Source organism: Sinocyclocheilus rhinocerous, unplaced genomic scaffold, assembly GCF_001515625.1.
Source record: "Sinocyclocheilus rhinocerous isolate Xijiao unplaced genomic scaffold, SAMN03320098_v1.1 scaffold3870, whole genome shotgun sequence".
Taxonomy (NCBI): domain Eukaryota; kingdom Metazoa; phylum Chordata; class Actinopteri; order Cypriniformes; family Cyprinidae; genus Sinocyclocheilus; species Sinocyclocheilus rhinocerous.
Window position 1 is genome coordinate 145815 of NW_015662158.1, and position 21836 is coordinate 167650.

A 21836-nucleotide genomic window follows, 5' to 3' on the forward strand; every position below is an offset into this window, starting at 1 on the left:
ACACATACACACACACACACACACACACACACACACACTCTCTCACACACCAAATGTTACTTGTATCACATTTTTTTATTGGGGAAAAATTCATCCAGTATGTTACAATTTCATACTGAACAAAAAGAAAACAAAAATTAAAGTATTAAAAGCTACTCTAAAAGCAGATATATGAATTTATTTGAATACAGTTCCAATCCTATTTCCTTAATTGAATTGACAAGAAATTACATCCAATAAATCTACTCTCAGATTATGTAAAGCAACTTTAAAATTCTAGTAAAATTAATTGTATTTCTGGTTATCAAACTATCACTTTTGTGGCCTGGCTCATATTTCTTTATATTTTTTTTAACAATGACAGTATTGGCAACAGTAATTGTTAAAATAATAATAATTAAATTAAATTAAATTAAATTAAATTAAATTAAATTTAATTTAATTTAATTTAATTTAATTTAATTTTTATTTAATAATTTAAAATTGTATGGATTATGATGCTGACCTTGTTTTTGCCATGTAAATAGCCTTGATCCTAACATGGCGTTAAAAAAAATAAAAAATGCAAAATGTGGCCATAAAATATATTTAAATTAAATAAAAAAGATATGGAAATGATTTTAAATTAAATTAAACTAGTGATTTAACTAAATTATTTAACTAACTTAAAACCAGGGAATGAATAATAAAATGCATATATAAAATTGATAAACACATGCACAGTAGAATTTCTTTCTTTATTTTTTTATCACTTTTTTATTTCCTATTGAGTGGAAACTAAAATCTGAGCAGATTAAACTTTTCAGCACTCTCAAAAAAATGATAAAGTCATTAGAGAGACCTAATAAAAAGTTTAAAGTTATTATAATTTGAAATTAGAATTATTGTTTTCATCTTTTTCCCTTTGCTTTATTTGTGCTTAAAATGTGACCTTAATAGCAGAAGCTCCCATCCGGCGAGTAAATTGTAGCTGTGTCACACTCGCTGCCGTCATGCATGGATGAGTGTGTGTGTGTGTGTAGGCAGATCTGAGCTGCTGCGTTTGCTCTGCAGATGTGAACGAGTGTCTGCACTCAGAGGGACTGGTGTGTGGATCCCAGCGCTGTGAGAACACCATCGGCTCGTTCCGCTGCGTGGCGTCCTGCGAGCCCGGATACCACATCACTGCCTCCGGAGAGTGTGTGGGTGAGGAGTCTGACAGACAGTAAATCACACACACACACACACACACGTGCAGAATGACAGCCGGGTCTCTCTCGCAGACATTAACGAGTGCGCTAACGAGACAGTGTGCGGACATCACGCCTTCTGCCAGAATCTGATCGGCACGTATCAGTGTCTGTGTGACCAGGGCTACGAGTCCACCGCCGATGGACAGATGTGTGTGGGTGAGTGCATCACTGCAGGAAAACAAGTGACCTTTAAAAACACAAGAGTTATTACAGAAATTATATACTTCAAAAGAATATACTTGAGTGTGAACTGCATGTTCTCAGGCACTTAATGCACTCACTGCATGTTATTTAAATAAAAGTGCATTACAGTTTAAATGTGTATTAAATGCGATTAGTTAAACTTAAGAATGTTTTTGATCCACTTTAGTGGGACTTCAGAACATCTTTGTCATTTCATAATTACTTCTATTGTCTTGAAAGTTACTGCTGAATTTATTGACAAGCATTTATGATCAACTAAAATATACTTTAAATATTTTTTTCTATTGAAACGTCATGTATTTATGTATGTAGACTTATTCTAAAATATATTTGTAATTACACATTTTTAATTAAAACATGATGATGCAAAATGCACTTTAAAGTAACAAATACATGTGACATGATTACAAAGTGCACTTTTTAAAAGTGTACTTAAATGGCCACCATATCTATAAAACAAAACAAAACAAAATAAAATAAAATAATAAAGAGGGAATGGATTAGTAAAATGTGGCCACAATTTAACTAAAATGGGGGAGCGAATTAAAAAAAAAGTATATAAATTAATAAATTGTGGGGATTATTTCTTAATTTGTGGCCATGATATCTATATTTTCTTCCACGTGTCATGTGTGGTGATTAGTATAAAGAAAAAAAAAGAAAAAGAAATAAATAAAATAAAATAAGAAAAGGAGGGAACAAAGTAGTACAATGTGCCCATGTTTTAACTAAAACAAGGGAACAAATGAATAAATATTGGCCAGTTAAATAATAAACCGAGGGGATTATTCCTAGCTCATGGCCATGATTGTTTAAAGTAAAACTTTTAATATAAGAATTTTTTTTTTTTTAAAGTCTACTTAAGTATGTAAATAAACATAGTCATGAAAGTGTCTCTATTTAAGTCACTTAAGTGGCCTTTCATTTCATTAATATAATATTTACAAGATTTGAATTCCACTACAAGTGCACATTCAATACAATTAGGCACACTTATTTTTCAAGGGAAACTTAAAAAAAAATAAATAAATAAGTTTAAGGGAAAACTTAAGTTTAAGTTTTCTTAAGTTAAAAAGAAGGGAAAAACTTAAGTTTATTTTTAGAAATGTTGTGGGGTTTTTTTCTATGTAACCTCTGCGTGTCTCTTTCTGCGCAGACATAAACGAGTGTGAGACGATGCAGGGTGTGTGTGGCTCTGCGCGCTGCTGGAACGTCGAGGGCTCGTTCACGTGCGAGTGTGAGAACGGACAGGAGGAATTCGACCCGCTCGCAGGCCAGTGTGTGAGCAGAGAGAGCGCAGGTAACACACACACACACACACACACACACACACACACTCTCTCTACTGTACCTCCAGCAGGAGCACAGTAACTCTGTTTCAGTGCTGCCCTCTACTGGTAGTACTACAACTACTGCTAATAATAATGATGATGAAAATAATAACAGTTTTAATAAGTTAACTTTTTATTGCTATGATAAGGGCACTTTATATAACAAAAACATATGCATACCAAACAATATAACAACAAACACAATGCCTCTGTGCCAAAAACAAGTCAGCTATTTGACTTTCTGCTGACTACAAGTAACCGATGTAACACTGATGTAATACTCTACATAGGCAGCAATTCTGTGTCATACAAGTAAAAATCCTTGTGCAGATATTGGGTAAATAATCTACTTTTATTTAAATTGAACTATGTTTACCAATATCTTTTTTATTGAAATAATAGTATCCTTCGGGGGGAAACATAAGTACCCTCTGAAACCTTTAAAAAGAGTACTTATTATGGAAATAATGTACTTTAAAAGAATATACTTAAGTGTGAACTGAGTGTGAATTTTTGGACACTTAACTGTATGTTATTTACAAATAAATAAAAATGTATTCTAGTTTACATTTATATTAAATGCAGTTAGTTAAACTTAAGTGTTTTGACCCACTTAAATAGGACTTCAGTACATCTTTATATGTCATTTCATAATTACTTCTATTGCTTTAACACGACAAAATATTATTTAAACATAATGATTTAAAATGTACTTTAAAGTACAGTGTTTTGACATCATTATAAAGTGAACTTTAAAGTCTACTTAAGTGTGTTAAGAAACTGTCATGAAAGTGTCGCTCTAAGTCACTTAAGTGGCCTTTTTAAGTAATATTATATTATTTGCAAGGACAGTTTTTTTTATATATATATACAGTACTTTCAAAATTTGAAGTATACTACAAGAGCACATTCAGTACAATTAAGTGCACTTATTTTTCAGAAGTGATATTTATAATTGTAGTTAGTCCTTATCTGTCCATACAGTGTTTTGACATCATTACAAAGTGAACTTTAAAGTCTACTTAAGTGTGTTAAGAAACTGTCATGAAAGTGTCGCTCTAAGTCACTTAAGTTGCCTTTTTAAGTAATATTGTATTATTTGCAAGGACAGTTTTTTTTTTAAATATACAGTACTTTCAAAATTTGAAGTATACTACAAGAGCACATTCAGTACAATTAAGTGCACTTATTTTTCAGAAGTGATATTTATAATTGTAGTTAGTCCTTATCTGTCCACTGTCTCGGATGCGTTCTTGAGTTCTGAAGGTTTATTGATATTTATATAGTAACTCAAACTTTATTTCAAATGATCAAGGAAAATGTGTCTGGTCACACTTTAGTTTGAGGACAATTCCTACTATTAACTAATTATTAACTATGACTTTTACCTTAATTAACTCCTAATTTATTTTATTTATGGTTAGTACGGTAGTTGTTCATGCAGAATAAGCCATTAATATGTGCTTTATAAGTTCTAATAAACAGCCAATATGCTAGTAATATGCATGCTAATAAACAACTAGTTGATGGTGGGAACTGGTCCTTAAAATAAAGTGTTACTGCGTGTGGATTGGTTGCAGGTCAGTCGGAGCCGTCTGGCGGAGACTCCTCTTCCTCGGCTGGCCGCGGTTCGTCTGGATCGTCCGGCTCTCTGCCGCAGACTCGGCCTGGAGAAACGAGAGAGTGCTACTACGGCGTATCGCAGCCGTACTCCTGCAAGATACTGGCCCCAAACACCACGCTGCAAGAGTGCTGCTGTACAGCGGGACAGGGCTGGGGCCTCATGTGCCAATATGACGTCTGTCCCGAGACGGGAACAGGTGAACAAACACACACTAACACTGAGGAAATGCTGTGAAAAATAAGTACACTTAAGCATACTGTGAAGTAGTAATTACAGAAATTATATACTTTAAAATTATATTAAAATTGTTATTTTAGTATCATTGAGGTACGACTTTTTATTAATTTTTTTGTCTGTTTAAATTTTTATATTTTACATTAAAATTTCAGTTAATTTAATTTTGTTTAGTTTCACTTATTTGGAGTTTGTGTGTGTGTGTGTCATTTAGTAATTTTTAGTAGTTTTTTGTCTATATAGTTTTTTATAATTTTTTGTTTCAGTTTTAGTTAAGTACTTCATGATAAACTACATTAAAATGATAAATGTTGAATAATTAGCTGAAATAATTTTTAATATTAAAATGTATTTCAGTTAAGGTTTATCTTATTTAAAGTAACTGTTTAGTTTAGTTTAGTTTAGTTTAGTTAACTACAGTAGTCAACATCTGAAGTGGATCAAAAAAGTTCATCAAAGTTGTCCTAAGACAAGAACGCATTTTGGTTTTAGGTTCTAGGACAACTTTGATGAAAGGTTTAGATCCACTGTTTAAATGAAAATTATTTATAGTGTAAATTTATTAAAATAGTTTAAATGTATTAAAATTAATTTATAAAATTAATTTTATGAACTGAAGTGATTAATTTTAAGAACATTCTTAAGTGCATTTTAATGTGATTTCATAATTCAAAAGTTTTTGAAATTTGAAATTAAAATATACTTTAATATAATTTCTATTGAAACGTGTATGTCATTTTAAATATATTTGCAATTACACATTTCTAAGTTTATTGGATCTTGCAGTTTAAAATGCATTAACTTTATGTAAGTAAACACATAAAAATAAGTGTACTTCTTTAAAACATGACAAAAGATTATTATACCATAATGATTTTAAATGTACTTTAAATTAAAACTTTTAATTTGACATTAGTGCAAAGTGCACTTTTTAAAAGTCTACTTAAGTGTTTTAAGAAACAGTCATGAAACTGTCTCTCTTTAATTGCATTTAAATTTCATTAATAGCATATTGTCTGCAAGGACAGTATTAAAAATATGCTTAAGATTTCAAGTGCAAATTCAAGTTTTCACACCGACGAGTTTCTCACTTTTTTCCTGTCATCAATATCTCTCCGTTCAGTGGAATTCCAGTCGCTGTGTCCCAGCGGAAGAGGGTACATCACCACCGAAACGGGAGCGTTCAGCTACAAGGGTAAACAGACTCTCACATAAACGTCCCGCAAGTCTCTCAGCATTGGCTGCTTCTAATCTGTGTGTTTGTTCTCTGGACAGATGTGGATGAGTGTAAGCTGTTTGACCCGGAGGTGTGTAAAGGCGGCGTGTGTGTCAACAACATTCCCGGCTACGCCTGTTACTGTCCCAGCGGATTCTACTACGACACGGATCTGCTGGAGTGCATCGGTCAGCCTTCAAAACACCAGTGCCGGCTGGGATAGATGTCAGCTCAGCAGACTGATGTTTCTGTCTCTCTGTCTTCCTGTAGATAATAATGAATGTGAGAGTGAGGAGACCTGCACTGGCGGTCAGTGTGTCAATACACTGGGAACGTTTTACTGTACGTGTGAGCCCCCTCTAGTGCTGGACGACACACAGCGCAACTGTGTCAATGCAAGCGGCCTCGCTGAGGGTGAGAGATGCACAGACACACAGACTGCAATGACTTCTCTGCCACTGGCTTTGATAACATTTAGCAACCACCAGTATTTCATGCTGGCCATATAACTATTTTTATTTTATTTTTATTTTAAAAAATATCTTTGTCCATGCCATTATGATAATGGAATTATATTAGATTTTACTACAATTTATTTTACTACACTACATACTATAATTATATTTAATTTTACTGCTATAGATTTTTAGATATTTTTATATAAATTATATGTTAAGTCTTTCGTTTTAAAAAGGATAATTTATTTTTTATTTCAATAATTATTTCTGTCCTTATGATAATTAAATTATATTTTATTTTACAACTAGAAGTGTTTTTTTACATATATTTATAGAAATTATATGTTAAGCATTTCATTTTAAAGGTGTATTTTTATTTGTTTAATTATTTTTGAAATGATACTTTATTTTACTACCATAAATTTGTATTATATATTTTTATATAAATTATGAGTTAAGAGTTTCAGTTTAAAGAGATATTAAATTAGATTTTTTATATATATATATATATTTTTTTTTTTTTTGTCCCTATGATAATATAATTTTATTTGATTGCTATACATTTTTAGTATATTTTTATTATATATTTTTATTAGTTTTTAGTATATTTTTAAATGAATTATATGTTAAAGAGTTTCATTTTAGTTCAGCCAAAAATGAACCCTCATGCCCTTCCAAATACATTTTTTTTTTTTTTTTTTAAACAATTAAGATATTTTGAATGTCCCTCCATTGAAAGTCCAATTCACCAAAAATTCACAGTTAAAGAAAAGTTTGTAAATACGCCGTAATCAAGCAGTTTAAACAGATGTAATGTAGGTTTTTATTCACATATTCACCAACACACATTTAGAGCTCATCAAATACGGTCAGAGGAAGCTCGAACACTTGAATGACATGCTCTTGCGGAAGTTTATTTAAAAATATCTTAATTTGTGTTTTAAAGATAAATGAAACCCTTATAAGTTCTGAATGACATAAGAGTGAGTAATTGATGACAGAATTACATTTTTTGGTGAACTGTCCCTTTAAGAATGGAAAAAACTAAAGTTGCGATGTGTAAAATGACAACTTTAGGTCCTTTTTAAAGTTTATTTGTTGTCTGTCTGTCTGTGTTTTTCTCAGATGAGAACTTAAACTTCTGTTGGCGTCACGTCACAGCTAGTCTAGTGTGTCAGAGTCCTTTGTTAGGAGCTCAGCTGACCTTCACTGAGTGCTGCTGTTTGTATGGTGAGGCCTGGGGTCTGCAGTGTGCCCTCTGCCCCCGCAGAGATGAAGGTACACACACACACACACACACTCACACACACACACACACACACACACACAACAAAGGGTATGTGCACTTGTAGTGTACTTCAAATCTCAAAAGTATGCTATTAAAGATTGCACTTGCAGATAATATAATACTATTGAAATAAAAGACCACTTAAGTGATTTAAAGAGAGACACTTTCATGGCTGTTTCTTAACACTCTTTAGAAGACTTTTAAAAAGTGCACTTTGTAATGATGTCAAATTAATAGCTTTACTTTCGAATACATTTGAAATCATTATGTTTCAATAATATTTTGTTGTGTTTTAAAGAAGTACACTTATTTTGATGTGTTTACTAACATACCAAAGCATGTGTAAAGCACTGGATTACTGTATGTTTTAACTGTAGCATGAAATTTGATATTATGTTTAAAGTTAATATATTTTAATTGTACTAAATTGCAACTTCATTCCAAATATGCAATTGCAAATATATTTAAATACAAGTTTCAATAGAAATGACATTAAAGTATATTTTAAATGCTTGTCAGTACATTCAGCAGTAAGTTTTACCATTTCAAAGACAATAGAAGTAATTATGAAATTACATGTAAGCATGTCCTGAAGTCCTACTTAAGTGGGTCAAAAAACACTCTAAAGTTAAACTAATTGCATTTAAACTGTAATATATCATTTAATTGTGAATAACATGCAGTTAAGTGTCCATAACATTACATTTAGTTCACACTTAAGTATATTCTAAGTGTATTATTTCCATAATAAAAGTATGCTAAAGTGTTCAGAGGTGAAAATAAAGATTCTTTTTTTGTTGTTTTTGTCTGTTTAGTTGTTCTTTTCTTTGAATTTTAATTTCCCATGATTCCAATTAAATTAAGTAAAATTTTGTCCAAACCTCACACACTCATTCAGTTTCTCTCTGTCTGACTCCTGATTAGAAGCCTATGAGGCTCTGTGTAATGAGTTCGGTCCTCCTCCTTACTCTCCTCGTTACTACGAGCGCTTCGGCCCAGGGCCCCTGCCTGGAAGAGGAGGGTACCGCCCGCCGTACAGCCCCCCTGAGTACCCCGAACCCCTGCCGGGACGCCCTGACTACATATCCCCTGATTACGATGACTACAGTCCTGTGGGAGCGGGTGGACGGCGATCCGGGCTGAGAGGCAGACCGCACAGCTCATACGGGCCCCCAGACGCCCCCTACAGGCAGCCGGCCCCGGGGTGAGTGGGTCATTCGAACAAAACGCTACTGCAGTTCTTTTCACCTGCTTACACACAAATGGCCTTATTATACACCAGGCGCAATGCAGCACCCGGCGTGATGCAAGTGTTTTTTGCTAGTTTCAGCCCGACGCAGCTATCATTTTCACGTCCAGTGCCAGGTTGTTTAAATAGCAAATGCATTTGCGCCCATTTGTGAGCTCATGGGCGTGCTGGTCTGAAAACGAGGTGTGTTCAGGTGCATTGTTGGCGTGTTGCTATTTTGAGGCAACTGAAATAGACTGCGCCATTAACTAACTGGTCTAAAGTCAATGGCGCAGTATTTTTTTTGTTATTTAAAGAGCGCGTTATAGTTAAAGTATAGGCGGGTCCACAGCACTCATACACTCTGCTTATTACACACACAGAGACGCGCAGCAGCACACAAACATGCCAAATATTAAAAATAAAAAGAATTACAATGTAAAAGATTATTATTGTGTAGGCTACATAAATATAAAAATGCCTACATGCCATAATGGATAGTCATTGCATGTATCAGAAGTAGGCTACCTATTTGCTCGCGCATGAGCAGCTCCGTTACCTCTTTGGAGACGCGTTCAGTCTTTGCGCTTGCAAATTCCGCCGTGTAATTAGCGAATCCGCCATGGCACGAGCGCAACTGGCTCTTAAAGGGAATGGGAGATGAGACTCTGATTGGTTTATTGCACGTTATGCCCAAAAAACACCCATTACTCATTAAGAGAATAGGGACAACCCTTTTAGACCACGCACTGGGCGCGCCGACCGTTTTTCCTGTCGCTAAACTAGCAAAAGTGGAATTGGACACGCCCTAAGTGCACCTGCGCCGTGCGCTTTAGATCATGCACTTAGATCGTTAAAATAGGGCCCAAAATCTTTACTTGTCACACAATTTCTGAAAGCTGACACTCAAACACCAGAAACACACATCAAATCTGCAAAACCATACACTAATTCTCGGCTTTTGACTTGGTTTTGGTTTTCAATTTCATAAAACACTTTTTGCAAAACACAACACACAATTCTCTATGTAACACACACAAATCTAACAGGTGTTTGCAAATGTTTGCTTTTGAGATGTGCTTGTGATATTTTGAATGCAGTGCTTCATTTTGCAAGAGATGTGAGGCATTTTGCATTTTGTGTGTGCAGTTCTTGGATTTGTGTGTAAAGTTTGGGGAAAAAAAGGCAAAGTTTTGAAAGTGTGTGTAAGCAGTTGAAAAAAAACTGTAATAACCTGATTGTGTGTAACTGTACTCGACTCGTTTCCAGTGGAAGTCGTTACTATGAGGAGGAGGATGATTATGAAGCTGCGCCTGGCCCTCCCTTCGGTATCCCGGATCCTCGCGGCGAGCGAACGTTCGATGCGCGACCCCTGCCATCCCGTCCACACAGGCCTCCGCTCAGTTTGGCCCCGCTTCCGGAAAACTCCCCATACAGCGAGGGGGAGGAGTCATGGAGAGCCCCGCCCCCTTTCCCAATGTTTCCTGACAGACGGGAGGGAGTCTATGAGCGTGAGTCTGAAATTAAAGGGGTCATATGATGCTTTTTTAAAGATCATTATTTTGTGTATTTGGTGTAACAGAATATGTTGACATGCTTTAATGTTCAAAAAACACATTATTTTTAAAATACTGTACATTATTGTAGGTCCTCTTTAAAGTCTACCCAAGTGAAAAAAATACTAAAATGTATTTGAAATACATTTATTTTGTGCTAGGTATAGTACAAATACATTTACATATTTATGTGCTTAATTAAAATACCCTGCAATTGTACTTTTGGTATAGCCTACTAAACTGGTATATTTAAAGTCTAAATTAGAAAAAAAATAATTTTGTGCTTCATGCACTTTAATTGTGCTGAAGTCCAACTAAAGATATACTGAAGTATATTTGATTGTGCTGAAGTGGAACTATTGCAAGTATACCTCAGGTACACTTTTTAAATATCTCGCATTTAAAGACTGATATTATACAGAGATCAAACAATCCTTATTAATAATCATATTAAAACACATTTTAGGCTTAATATTAAGAAATGTGTATTGTGCAATTAAGAAATACTCCAAATAAAGTTTAATTATAATTTTATATCAGTAAGTCTTAAGATATATGTTAATAAACATGTTAATGGATTCGAAGTATACTTAGTATGAAATAAATGTATTTTAAATAAATTATTATTATTATTATTTTTACTAGGGTAGTTATTAGAATAATGCAAAAAGCATACTAAACCAGTCCATTGCAGGTTTGCTGGCTGATTTTAGATTATAACTCACAGAAGTTGTCTATACTGCAAAAAGAATTGCTTACTTCTATTTGCACTTTATTTATGTTGTTTATAATGCAAACATGCACTGAACAAAACTTGTCCATTAAGCTCAACAGAATTGCATATGATTGTTTATAATGCTCAATGCTGCAAAAAACTAAAATAAATAAATAAATAAAACGTAAAAAATAAATCTGATGCAACGTGAGCAGATCTAAATTTAATGCAGCAATCAACACATTTCATTTTCACATTTCACTTTAATCTTGATAGCAGTAATATATTTAGTTTAATTGTGCACGGGCATTTTTTGCCCCTTTATCTTAAATTTGATGGGCATTTTTTGCTTTGAGTTAAATTCCAACACTGGTGTGAACTAAATGTAATGATTTTGGGCATTTAATTGCATGTTATATACAATTATTTTTCATATAATAATATTTAATTGTTTAATTAATTTAAATTTATATTAAATGCAGTTACAGTGTTTTTAACCCACATAAGTAGGACTTCAGTACATCTTAATATGTAATTTCATAATTGCTTCTATTGTTTTTGAAATATGGTTAAGTTACTACCGAATGTACTGACAAGCATTTATGATCAGCTGAAATGTACTTTAATGTCATTTCTATTGAAACTAGTCCTATGTCATATATTTAAATACACGTGTAATTACACAGTTTTAATTGAGTTGCAATGTAGAACATTTAAAGTATATTAACTTTTAATGCAAATCAAATAATGCACTACAAATAAAATGACAATCAAGTACTTTAGTACATTAGTCAACACATCAAAATAACTACTTCTGCAAAATATTATTAAAACATAATGATTTAAAACATGGTCAACTTTTTAAATTTGACACGATTGCAAAGTGTACTTTTTAAAAGTGTACTTGAGTGTGTTAAGAAACAGTAATAAAAGTGCACTTTCTTTCTTTAAACTTACTTTTTCATTATTTTATTTCTGCAAGTGATATGAGTTTGTAATGCTGTTATATATATATTTTTTAAGATTTGAAGTGCACTACAAGTGCACATTCAGTATAATTAAGTGCACCATCCTAAACAACCTAAAAGCATCTTAAGACCAGCAAGCCAAGGGTATTTTTGTGAAAAACTCTGCAGTCGTATGTAGTGCATGAACACAGAAGAAGCCGTGATTCCTGTGTGTGTGTTTTAGGGAGATACGAATCCTACGGGAGTCTGAGTTCAGAAGAGTGTGGCATAATCCACGGCTGTGAGAATGGCCGCTGCATCCGTGTGGAGGAAGGTTACACGTGCGACTGTTACGACGGCTATCAGCTGGACCTCACTAGCATGACGTGCATAGGTAACCTTCGCTAGATTGTTCCTCACTGATCCTCCGTTCTCAAACAGTCCCACCACTAGGGGAAGCGACTAAAGATGTGTGTGTTTGACTCCTGCAGATGTGGACGAGTGTGACGATGAAGACGCGCTCGACTGCGTGAACGCTCGCTGCGTGAACACGGAGGGCTCGTACAGGTGCGTGTGTCTCAGGGGCTTCATCATGTCCCGAAGACCCAACCACTGTATCCCGGCTTGAGCGAGGACTGCATTTAGAGACTTACTAATTATTCCCTGTTTCCACCATGTTGCTGTAAATTGTTGATTTTATGACAATACTTGTGTGTATATCCAAAAGTCTAATAGTGAAGCTTTACACACGAGGCTCAATACAATACTGTAACACTTCAAGCCTTCATGTATAATGCATTATAAAGGTATTTGTAATGCATGTTGTAATGCATTATATCTTTACATAAATAATTGTAACCAAAGTTAAAATGCATTCTAATATTTGAAGGGTTGTTTTTCATGCATTATACTTTTTAAAGGTGTGTTCAGTGAATAGCTGCATTATAATGTATTTTAACGGGATGCATTATGAAGTGCATTAATTAATGCATTAAAAATGTTACACTTTTATAATGCATTATATATAAAGTGTTATCAAAAAATGATATATTAATGTACTTTTTAATCGGTTTAAATGCAGGGCAGATGAGCTTGAATGTCTGTCATAAATATCTACGAAACTGCATAAACTAGAAGTGCTTTTTTACTCAGATTTCATATTTATATACCCATATCGATGAAGGCAATTCCATGCATACTATATATAAATATATGTATTTTTGTCATATGTCGGAATTTCACCACGTTGCTATTTGATACTGTAAAATCTCTCTTCTGTCTTTGGTCTGTCAGAAACCCCTGTGTCACGTAACACAAAATGCACTGTATCTGCGGGGGAAATGCAGTCGTGAACTGCTATTGTACATCTCAGATGTTTTTATGTGTATGTTTTTGATATCTTCTATGTCGTCTGGAAATATATTTGCACATAATATTTGAAGGGTTGTTTTTCATGCATTATACTTTTTAAAGGTGTGTTCAGTGAATAGCTGCATTATAATGTATTTTAACGGGATGCATTATGAAGTGCATTAATGCATTAAAAATGTTATACTTTTATAATGCATTATATATAAAGTGTTATCAAAAAATTATATATTAATGTACTTTTTAATCGGTTTAAATGCAGGGCAGATGAGCTTGAATGTCTGTCATAAATATCTACGAAACTGCATAAACTAGAAGTGCTTTTTTACTCAGATTTCATATTTATATACCCATATCGATGAAGGCAATTCCATGCATACTATATATAAATATATGTATTTTTGTCATATGTCGGAATTTCACCACGTTGCTATTTGATACTGTAAAATCTCTCTTCTGTCTTTGGTCTGTCAGAAACCCCTGTGTCACGTAACACAAAATGCACTGTATCTGCGGGGGAAATGCAGTCGTGAACTGCTATTGTACATCTCAGATGTTTTTATGTGTATGTTTTTGATATCTTCTATGTCGTCTGGAAATATATTTGCACACGTTCCCACCGATCACGAAGTGTTTGTTTGTTGAGGAGCTTCCTGAAAACCAACCGCTTCATGGTTTTTCCTCTAAACGTGGCCGATATTATTGAAATCCCGTTGTCGTCATTCTTAGGCCATCTCTCTTTCTCTCACGTGCTTTGTTTGAGAAGGTTTGTAACCAGCTTATCTCGGCGTGGTCCTAATGTGCCTAGTGTTTATATGAATCCAGCTCATAAGTCCTTTTATAGGCCAATCCGCCCACATCACTCAGCCAAGCCGATTATCGGGTTCACTTCACTCATAATGTACTTCGGTGGATTGCAGCGAGCAGCGGAATATCAGCTTTCACTCCATTGTGGCTCGGCCAACAGCGTAGTGGAGGATTTAAGTTTTCCCCGTAAACTTCCTCTGATCCTCCTTTGTTGATGGTACTCGAGTGTGTTGAGGTTAAACACGGCCTGAACTGGACTGGCACGAGTACAGATGACTCACTCACTCACTCACAAACACACAAACACAGCGATGCCAGACTGGAATTGGCTGCCGAATGTTTATGGTGGAGTTTTAGGTCAAAGTTCTTGGATTCAGTTAAGTTTCCACTGACGTCACCATGTAGTGACACAGCCATTGATTTACACGCTGCAGTTACGGCTACGGGTCATTTTTAGAAGAGAATAATATTCATTGTGTTGCTGTGGTGGGTGAGTGAATCTCACAATGAAATGCGTGGGTCATGCTTAACCCCAAAATGATATGTATGTACACACATACACAGACACACACACACATTTTTATTTTTTTTTTGCATTTTGCATTGCATTCATGTATCATGACAATACATTTCCCCACAAAATTCTCCTTAATGTAATGCTACATAAATAAATAATGTGATGAAAATCATCTTTTCCAGACACATGTTTTTTAATTGACTTTAATATTCAGTACAACAAATACTAGCATGATATATAGTTACATCTGTATTTACAATTAAAATCATTTAATTTCTAATTTAATTTTTTTTTCATATTTTCCTGAAAAACTGTATCACAGTTTCCACAAAAATATTCAGCAGCACAACCATTTTCAACATTGATAATAATCAGAAATGTTTCTCGAGCAGCAAATCAGCATATTAGAATGATTTCTGAAGATCATGTGACACTGAAGACTGGAGTAATGATGCTGAAAATACAGCTTTGATCACAGAAATAAATTACATTTTACAATATATTCACATAGAAAACAGTTATTTTGAAATGCAATAATATTTCACAATAATTATTCTGTATTTTTGATCAAATACATGCAGCCTTGGTGAGCAAAAAAGCCTTCTTTAAAAACATTTTTTATTTATTTATTTTTTTTCTGTCCCCAAACTTTTGCACAGTAGTGTATATATCCACAATGACTTTGGGGAATTTTTTATTCAATATGTATTAGAATAATATTTATTTGAATTACCATGTATTTTACAAAAAAAAAACTCATTCAAAAATAAAACCATATTGTATATGATTTTATTTTATAATATTTAACATACAAATACATTTTCCCCTCAAATTGTCTGTATGCATACAAGAAACTTCTTTCAGAAACAAAACAGAAATTGCAGACGTTTGATTATGATTTCATTTTATAAAAATATCTTGTTTTATAATATAATTTCTTGATTTCTAGGTGAAATTTGACCCTGCCATTTCTGGAGAGTTTCTGTGAGTGTCTGTGTTGATGGAGTTTGAGAGTTTGAGTGTGTGTTCCTGCTAGTGTTAGTGCTAGTGAGAGTCAGCGCTCTGTCAGATTTCCTCTCTCTCTCTCTCTCTCTCTCATGACACTGCAGTAAAGAACACAGCGGCACAGCTCCTGATCTCACACACCGCATGCGAGCGTCTGCTAGAGAAACACCAGTGTGAGCGCTGAGGGCCACATGTGCTCGGCATCGCTGTGTCACTCTCACTGAACGATGCCAACACCAATTGTCTGAATTTGTTGCTGAGGAGGCCTCTCCTGGATTAAGACCTGTGGGGAACGAGACAGGTGTTCCTGGCCGGCCTAGACACTAATCCTCTCACCTGCGCTGGGTCAGAAATGGGTCAGTGTTCCGTAACACTCCAAAACAGGGTCATCACCTCACACCCCAAACCGGGTCAACATCTCACAGGCGAGCGAGCCGAGTGGCCCATATTTCTAGGAAGCGCTCTAATCCTCCTCACACCACAATATAACTCTGTGAGTTATGTAAATCCACTGCTATAGTGAGAACGGACACTTTTGTGGCAAACACTGAAAAGAACTGTAATGATTATGTAATGGATGATGTGCAGCTGCTCAGGTCTCGTGTTTTGTCTTGTTTAATCTGCGATAATGACCATGATCCCACTTATTTCATGCAAAATCATAATAAATACTATACATATTGATTGCAGAGATACTGAATATGAGCACAGCTACGCAGTGTTATTTGAGTATAACTGAGATACTATGAAAGTTTTTTTATTAATGTTTTGAATTACACACTAAAAAAAATCCATAACAAAAGGGCACAATATACTGTATTTATTTTTTACATTTATTTGCCCTGTATTATTTTTTTATATATCTATATAGTTTTTATTCATTTTTTTTTCTCAATTTTAGTTATTCTTGGTACATCAAGTTAAACTAAATCAAAAATAAGAAATGTTTTTTTTTTTATATTATATTTTATTTCAGTTAAAGCTTTCATTTCAAATAGTGTTTCTACTTGTGAATATTTGTAAATATTTCAAATAGTGTTTTTATTTTTTATTTTGTGCTTTTGTGATTTTTTTTTTGTATATATATATATATATATATCAGTAGTTTTTATTCATTTTTATTCCAGTTTTAGTCATTTTAGTACATCAAGTTAAACTAAATGATTATTTCAGTTAAATTTTATTTTATTATTATCATTTTAGTTTTAGTTAACTATGATAACCTTGCAAATATATAAGGGAGCCCAGATGAATAAACAGTTATGCATTGTTGCCATGTAAAGTGATCATTATTCAGAAATATTGGACTGCTGAATGCTGCAATTGACCAGAATGAAGTATTGCAGGATGGATAATTTATATTTATAGATTTAATAATAAAAGGGGAAAAAATATAATGTTTTTATGATTTTGACAAATTTTTTATTAATATATTTAAAACAAAGAAACATGCATTTTCTATAAAGATTACAATGAATAATAAACATTTCAGATTCTGCACTATTTCTAGGTCACTAATCAAATTGGTGACATTGATCATGTGACTCTATGGACAGACATTCAAATGTTGTTCTTTCATTGAAGCATGAAAATGAGAGTCAGGTTGTATACAAATGTGTGGATCTTTCAACTTTTCACTGTAATTGTGATGATAATCATTTGTGCTGAATCATTTGTATATTTACATGTAGCAATGACTCTTAGAAAATGTATCTCACTTCATAACAAAGTACTGCATGTAATAAGGTTACGCCGACATAAGCATTGCATCACAGTGTGTGAGACAGACAGGTTTATGATTCTCATAGTAGGTCACTGGAGTACAAAGAGTGCAGCTAAATACTGAGCCTCAGCACTTTTCAGGCATCATGTAATCTGCACAAATCCTGACCTACTGACTGAACATCCACAGCCGCGCTCCCAATCTGACCACTACCAGAAATAAACCAGTGTCTGATGCCTTCGTTTGGATCACTAATGAAATTCATTTTCACCTTTAACATATTAGCCTAAACCAGTGCAATTATCCAGTAAAATTTTACACTGTTTATTTTGTCAAAATTACTTGACTGCATTAGTTAAGGTTATTATAGTTAACTAAAACTAAAAACATAAAACAATTTTATAAAATAAATTATAAAATAAAGATTTTTGTAAAAAAAAGTTACTGAAATAAAATAAAACATCTTTTATTTCATCTAGTTGTAAACTTTTCTCAGTTTCATTTAGTTTACCTAGATGCACTAAAATAACTAAAACTAAAACTGAAATAAAAATGAATGAAACCTACATAGACATTTAAAAATGCTAAAATCACAAAACACAGCAAAATTACTAAAACTAAAATGAAAACAGAAAATATAAAAATAAAAACGAATTTAAAATAGTAATAAAGCACTATAATAGTATCTCAATTATACTAAAATAGGTTTACTTGAACTAATAATAACGAGTACTTCTACAGTATTTAATCATCTTTGCTATTGTTCATTTCAATATTTAGTACTACAGTTTTAAAATCAAGAGTTGTATCTGTTGACATTCGTTAATGCACTGTGAATTATTAATAATTATCTCAGATAGGTCCTTCAAGGTATCTTGGAGAGGTGAGGTGTCTAAGTCGCAACATCTAACTACTGGGGTGCCTCAGGGCTCAGTTCTTGGACCACTTCTCTTCTCTGTCTACATGGCATCACTAGGTTCTGTCATTCAGAAACATGGCTTTTCATATCACTGCTATGCTGATGACACTCAACTCTACCTCTAATTCCATCCTGATGATCCGACTCTCTTCCATCTTTATTTGACCCTCTAACTCTAGCACTCTATTTTAATTATATTCTTAAAAAAACAAGACTGCCCCTTTTAGACTTGCACTCTATTCATTTACTAACTGCTTGTTTTCTTTAAATAAAAAAACTAACACTAGCTTCTCTATTATTTTTGTATTCTATCTATTTGTTTTCTTTTTATTTAAAAAAGGCAAAAAAGGCCTCTAACGCTAGCTTGCTCTATTCTTTTTCTATTTTATCTGTTTTCATTTTTTTGTTATATAATAAAAAAAAAACTCGGTATGTTTACTGCGTTAAGCTAACTGAGACTTGTTATAGCACTTGCATATCATTGCTCTTTTGTTGGTTTTGATTGCTTCCCGTTGTCCTCATTTGTAAGTCGCTTTGGATTAAAGCATCTGCTAAATGACTAAATGTAAATGTAAATTAACATGAACGGTTGAATTGTATGAATTAATATAAAAAAATAAATAAATCAATAACTTGCAATACAGTCATTGGTTACACTTCATTTTAAGGTGTCCTAGTTACAGTGTAATTATACATTTAAGTGCTGAGTAATATTAATTAACTACATGTACTTTCCATATGGTTAGGGTTATGATTAGGGTAACTTGCATGTAATTATGCATAATTAATTGCTATTACAATAGTAAGTACGTGTAGCATGTGTAACAAGGACACCTTAAAATAAAGTGTTACCCAGTCATCTATTCATTGTAATATGCTGTAGAAAATGCACTGCTTATTGTTAGTTCATGTTCGCTAATGCATTAACTAATGTTAACAAATGAGTCCTTATTGTAAAGTGTTACCAATTTTCTCTCTCAAAAACCACTTAACATACTTTACCATGTAAAAGACGTCAACTAAAAGGTTTTTAGTGTAGCTGAATTAGAATTAGCATTTAACGCCAATATTCCCCAACTTTACACTGACATGGATTGAAAATCAAACAATGATTCGAGTGACATTTGATGGGACTTAAACTAGCAGAAATCCTGTAGTTCCAGTACAGAGAGCTCAAATTGGAGTCTGTTTTGAGGGTCAACAACAGAGGCAGCAACAAGGAAATTAAGCAGACTTGATGTGGCGGGAGGGGTTTGTTGGTGTTCGCAGCCAACTGCAGATAAGGAATGTCTTTATATTTATTTACATACAACAAAGAGCCTCGGTCACTGTGGAAAATGGAGTAAAAATGGGGGGAAAAGCATCATCTCAATGACTCTCCACAGGTTTCATTGTGTATTGAAGCCCATAAGAATGCATTCTTTAAATGTGTTGCTTTATGAAACAACTGATTTGCAGTTGGCCTGCTTGTATTGTTGACCTGTCAGTTATGAGAGCTCATCAATAGGGTTTTAATCAGCATGCATCTGGATTAGATTAGACCCGCCCACCGCCACGCATCACTTACATAAACCTGCAGCTCTGCAGCTCCTGCTCAGTGTGCAGCTCCGTTCCCTTCATCACAGACAGTCCCTGGGGAACAGTAGTGATGGACCTCAAGGAGTTATGCCTGAGTGAGAACTTCCAGTTTCTAAACCAGCACACGTAAGCAGGACTATTACTGTTACAAATGCAAATGCCTTTTTATATATTACTTTTTATACCTAAACTCTGCAGAAAGTGTTGTCATATGTGTTATGTGTCAGATGCAGCTCAAAGTGTTCATTAATTAATAAAGTGTTTTTTTAAAAAGCAAAATGAACTTTTTGTGCAGGTTGTAACATTTGCAACTCTTTGATTTGACTAAAAATGCCAGCAACGAAGCTTCAGTTTACAGTTTTAATGGACTGAAACGTTTGTGCTGTGTAATGTGATGACACAAGACTGTTTGAAGATTGCATGCCATTGCAAATATGTAAATAATGCTTTACTTTGCATTATGTATCATAAATATGCAGTGCACTATGCAATGCTTAGAAAGTTATTTAAGCTTTAATCTTTAAAAAATACTGTTTCTAATCTCAACTGCATACTGGCATGATGTTTTTAAGATGTGCAATATTTTACTTTCAAGGATTATGAACTGACTAAATTGGTAGTTAATGCATGTTTTTTTTTTTTTTTTTTTTAATACTACATAGGCTAATAATTTAAATAACCTAAAAGTCATTAATTAATAACCCAACTCATTCATAAATATTATATGTTGCTTAACAGGTCAGTAGTTCATGCAGTTTACATTAAAAAGATGAATATATAAAGAGCCTACACTATCTGTTCAAAAGTATGACATGATAATTAATCCCTTTTGCCTCTTATATACGAGTGTAAATGTAATTAAAAGACAAACTAACACTTTTGAAACTTGCTCCACCTCACATCAGTCTTTTGGATGCGTCCACCTCTGATGACCCTCCGTCCCCGACCGATGCGCCGCTCAAAGCCGCCCCGCTGAGCCCCTCGCTCGGCCTGGACAGCAGCGCGACACCGTTCAGCCCCGGCAGCGCGTCGGACAGCAGCGGCTACAGCGTTTTCTCCGGGAACCCGTCTCTGAACCCCGACTCCCCCGTCAGCTCCATCTCCATCTCCATCTCCAGCAGCAGCGCTGCGGCTCTCTTCCAGCCCGTCGGTCACACAGAGTCCCTGCTGAGCTGCGACTACATCGCGTCCCTGAACCCCGGGCCCAAGCGCCTGTGCCTGGTGTGCGGAGACTTCGCGTCCGGCTATCACTACGGCGTCGCGTCGTGTGAGGCGTGCAAGGCCTTCTTCAAAAGAACCATTCAAGGTAACGACTGCAGCCACAAAACATCATAAGACTTATTAATGGAAGTTAGTATGAAATTAAACAAGTTGAATTATTATATAGTAACAGGGCCGTCCTTAGCTGGAGCGGGGCCCCCCTCGGTCCGTTCGCGATCGAGTTCTCTCAGAATTGGCTCATAAAAATGATGTGACACTTAGATGCCTGCATTTTCATTTTTAAACAAATTACTGATTTTCGCTGCATGTATAGGCTAATGACTTAACAACGAAAATTAGTGTTCAAGTGTGTGCATGCATTTTTAAAGCAGCAGTGCTGTTAATGAGTGTAATGATCAATATGACATGAGTTAACTATCTGTCTGACATTGATTTGTGTGTGAAGACTCAGTGTGCTGCTGTTTTAATCAAAGCATACTGTCAACACAAGTGTCTTGATTTTGATTATTTGGAATGGTGTTTATAAAATACCAAATTAAAATTAAGTTTTATTATTATTATTATTATTTGATGAACTGTGAAGCTGAGATAAAACTGTTGCCAATGATTAATACTTAGCCACTGGAATTTCTATTAAATTTAAAATGTTTCTATTGTAAGATTTT

General features: G+C 34.2%; 2 protein-coding genes across 2 annotated transcripts in view; both read left to right on the forward strand.

The window, feature by feature from the left end:
• ltbp4 (latent transforming growth factor beta binding protein 4) overlaps positions 1-13035 on the forward strand; it is a 79260-nt gene extending 66225 nt beyond the window's left edge. The window contains exons 21-32 of the mRNA XM_016537340.1: positions 1023-1185; positions 1263-1388; positions 2593-2736; positions 4348-4587; positions 5749-5820; positions 5901-6029; positions 6112-6255; positions 7425-7577; positions 8512-8791; positions 10085-10326; positions 12278-12427; positions 12525-13035. Of these exons, the coding sequence (XP_016392826.1) occupies positions 1023-1185; positions 1263-1388; positions 2593-2736; positions 4348-4587; positions 5749-5820; positions 5901-6029; positions 6112-6255; positions 7425-7577; positions 8512-8791; positions 10085-10326; positions 12278-12427; positions 12525-12661 (1980 nt within the window). The 3' untranslated portion in view covers positions 12662-13035. The remainder of the gene's footprint in view (positions 1-1022; positions 1186-1262; positions 1389-2592; positions 2737-4347; positions 4588-5748; positions 5821-5900; positions 6030-6111; positions 6256-7424; positions 7578-8511; positions 8792-10084; positions 10327-12277; positions 12428-12524) is intronic.
• Positions 13036-19947: 6912 nt separating this feature from the next.
• esrrd (estrogen-related receptor delta) overlaps positions 19948-21836 on the forward strand; it is a 6270-nt gene continuing 4381 nt past the window's right edge. Inside the window, exons 1-2 of the mRNA XM_016537341.1 lie at positions 19948-20076; positions 20856-21256. Coding sequence (XP_016392827.1) covers positions 20021-20076; positions 20856-21256 — 457 coding nt within the window. The 5' untranslated portion in view covers positions 19948-20020. The remainder of the gene's footprint in view (positions 20077-20855; positions 21257-21836) is intronic.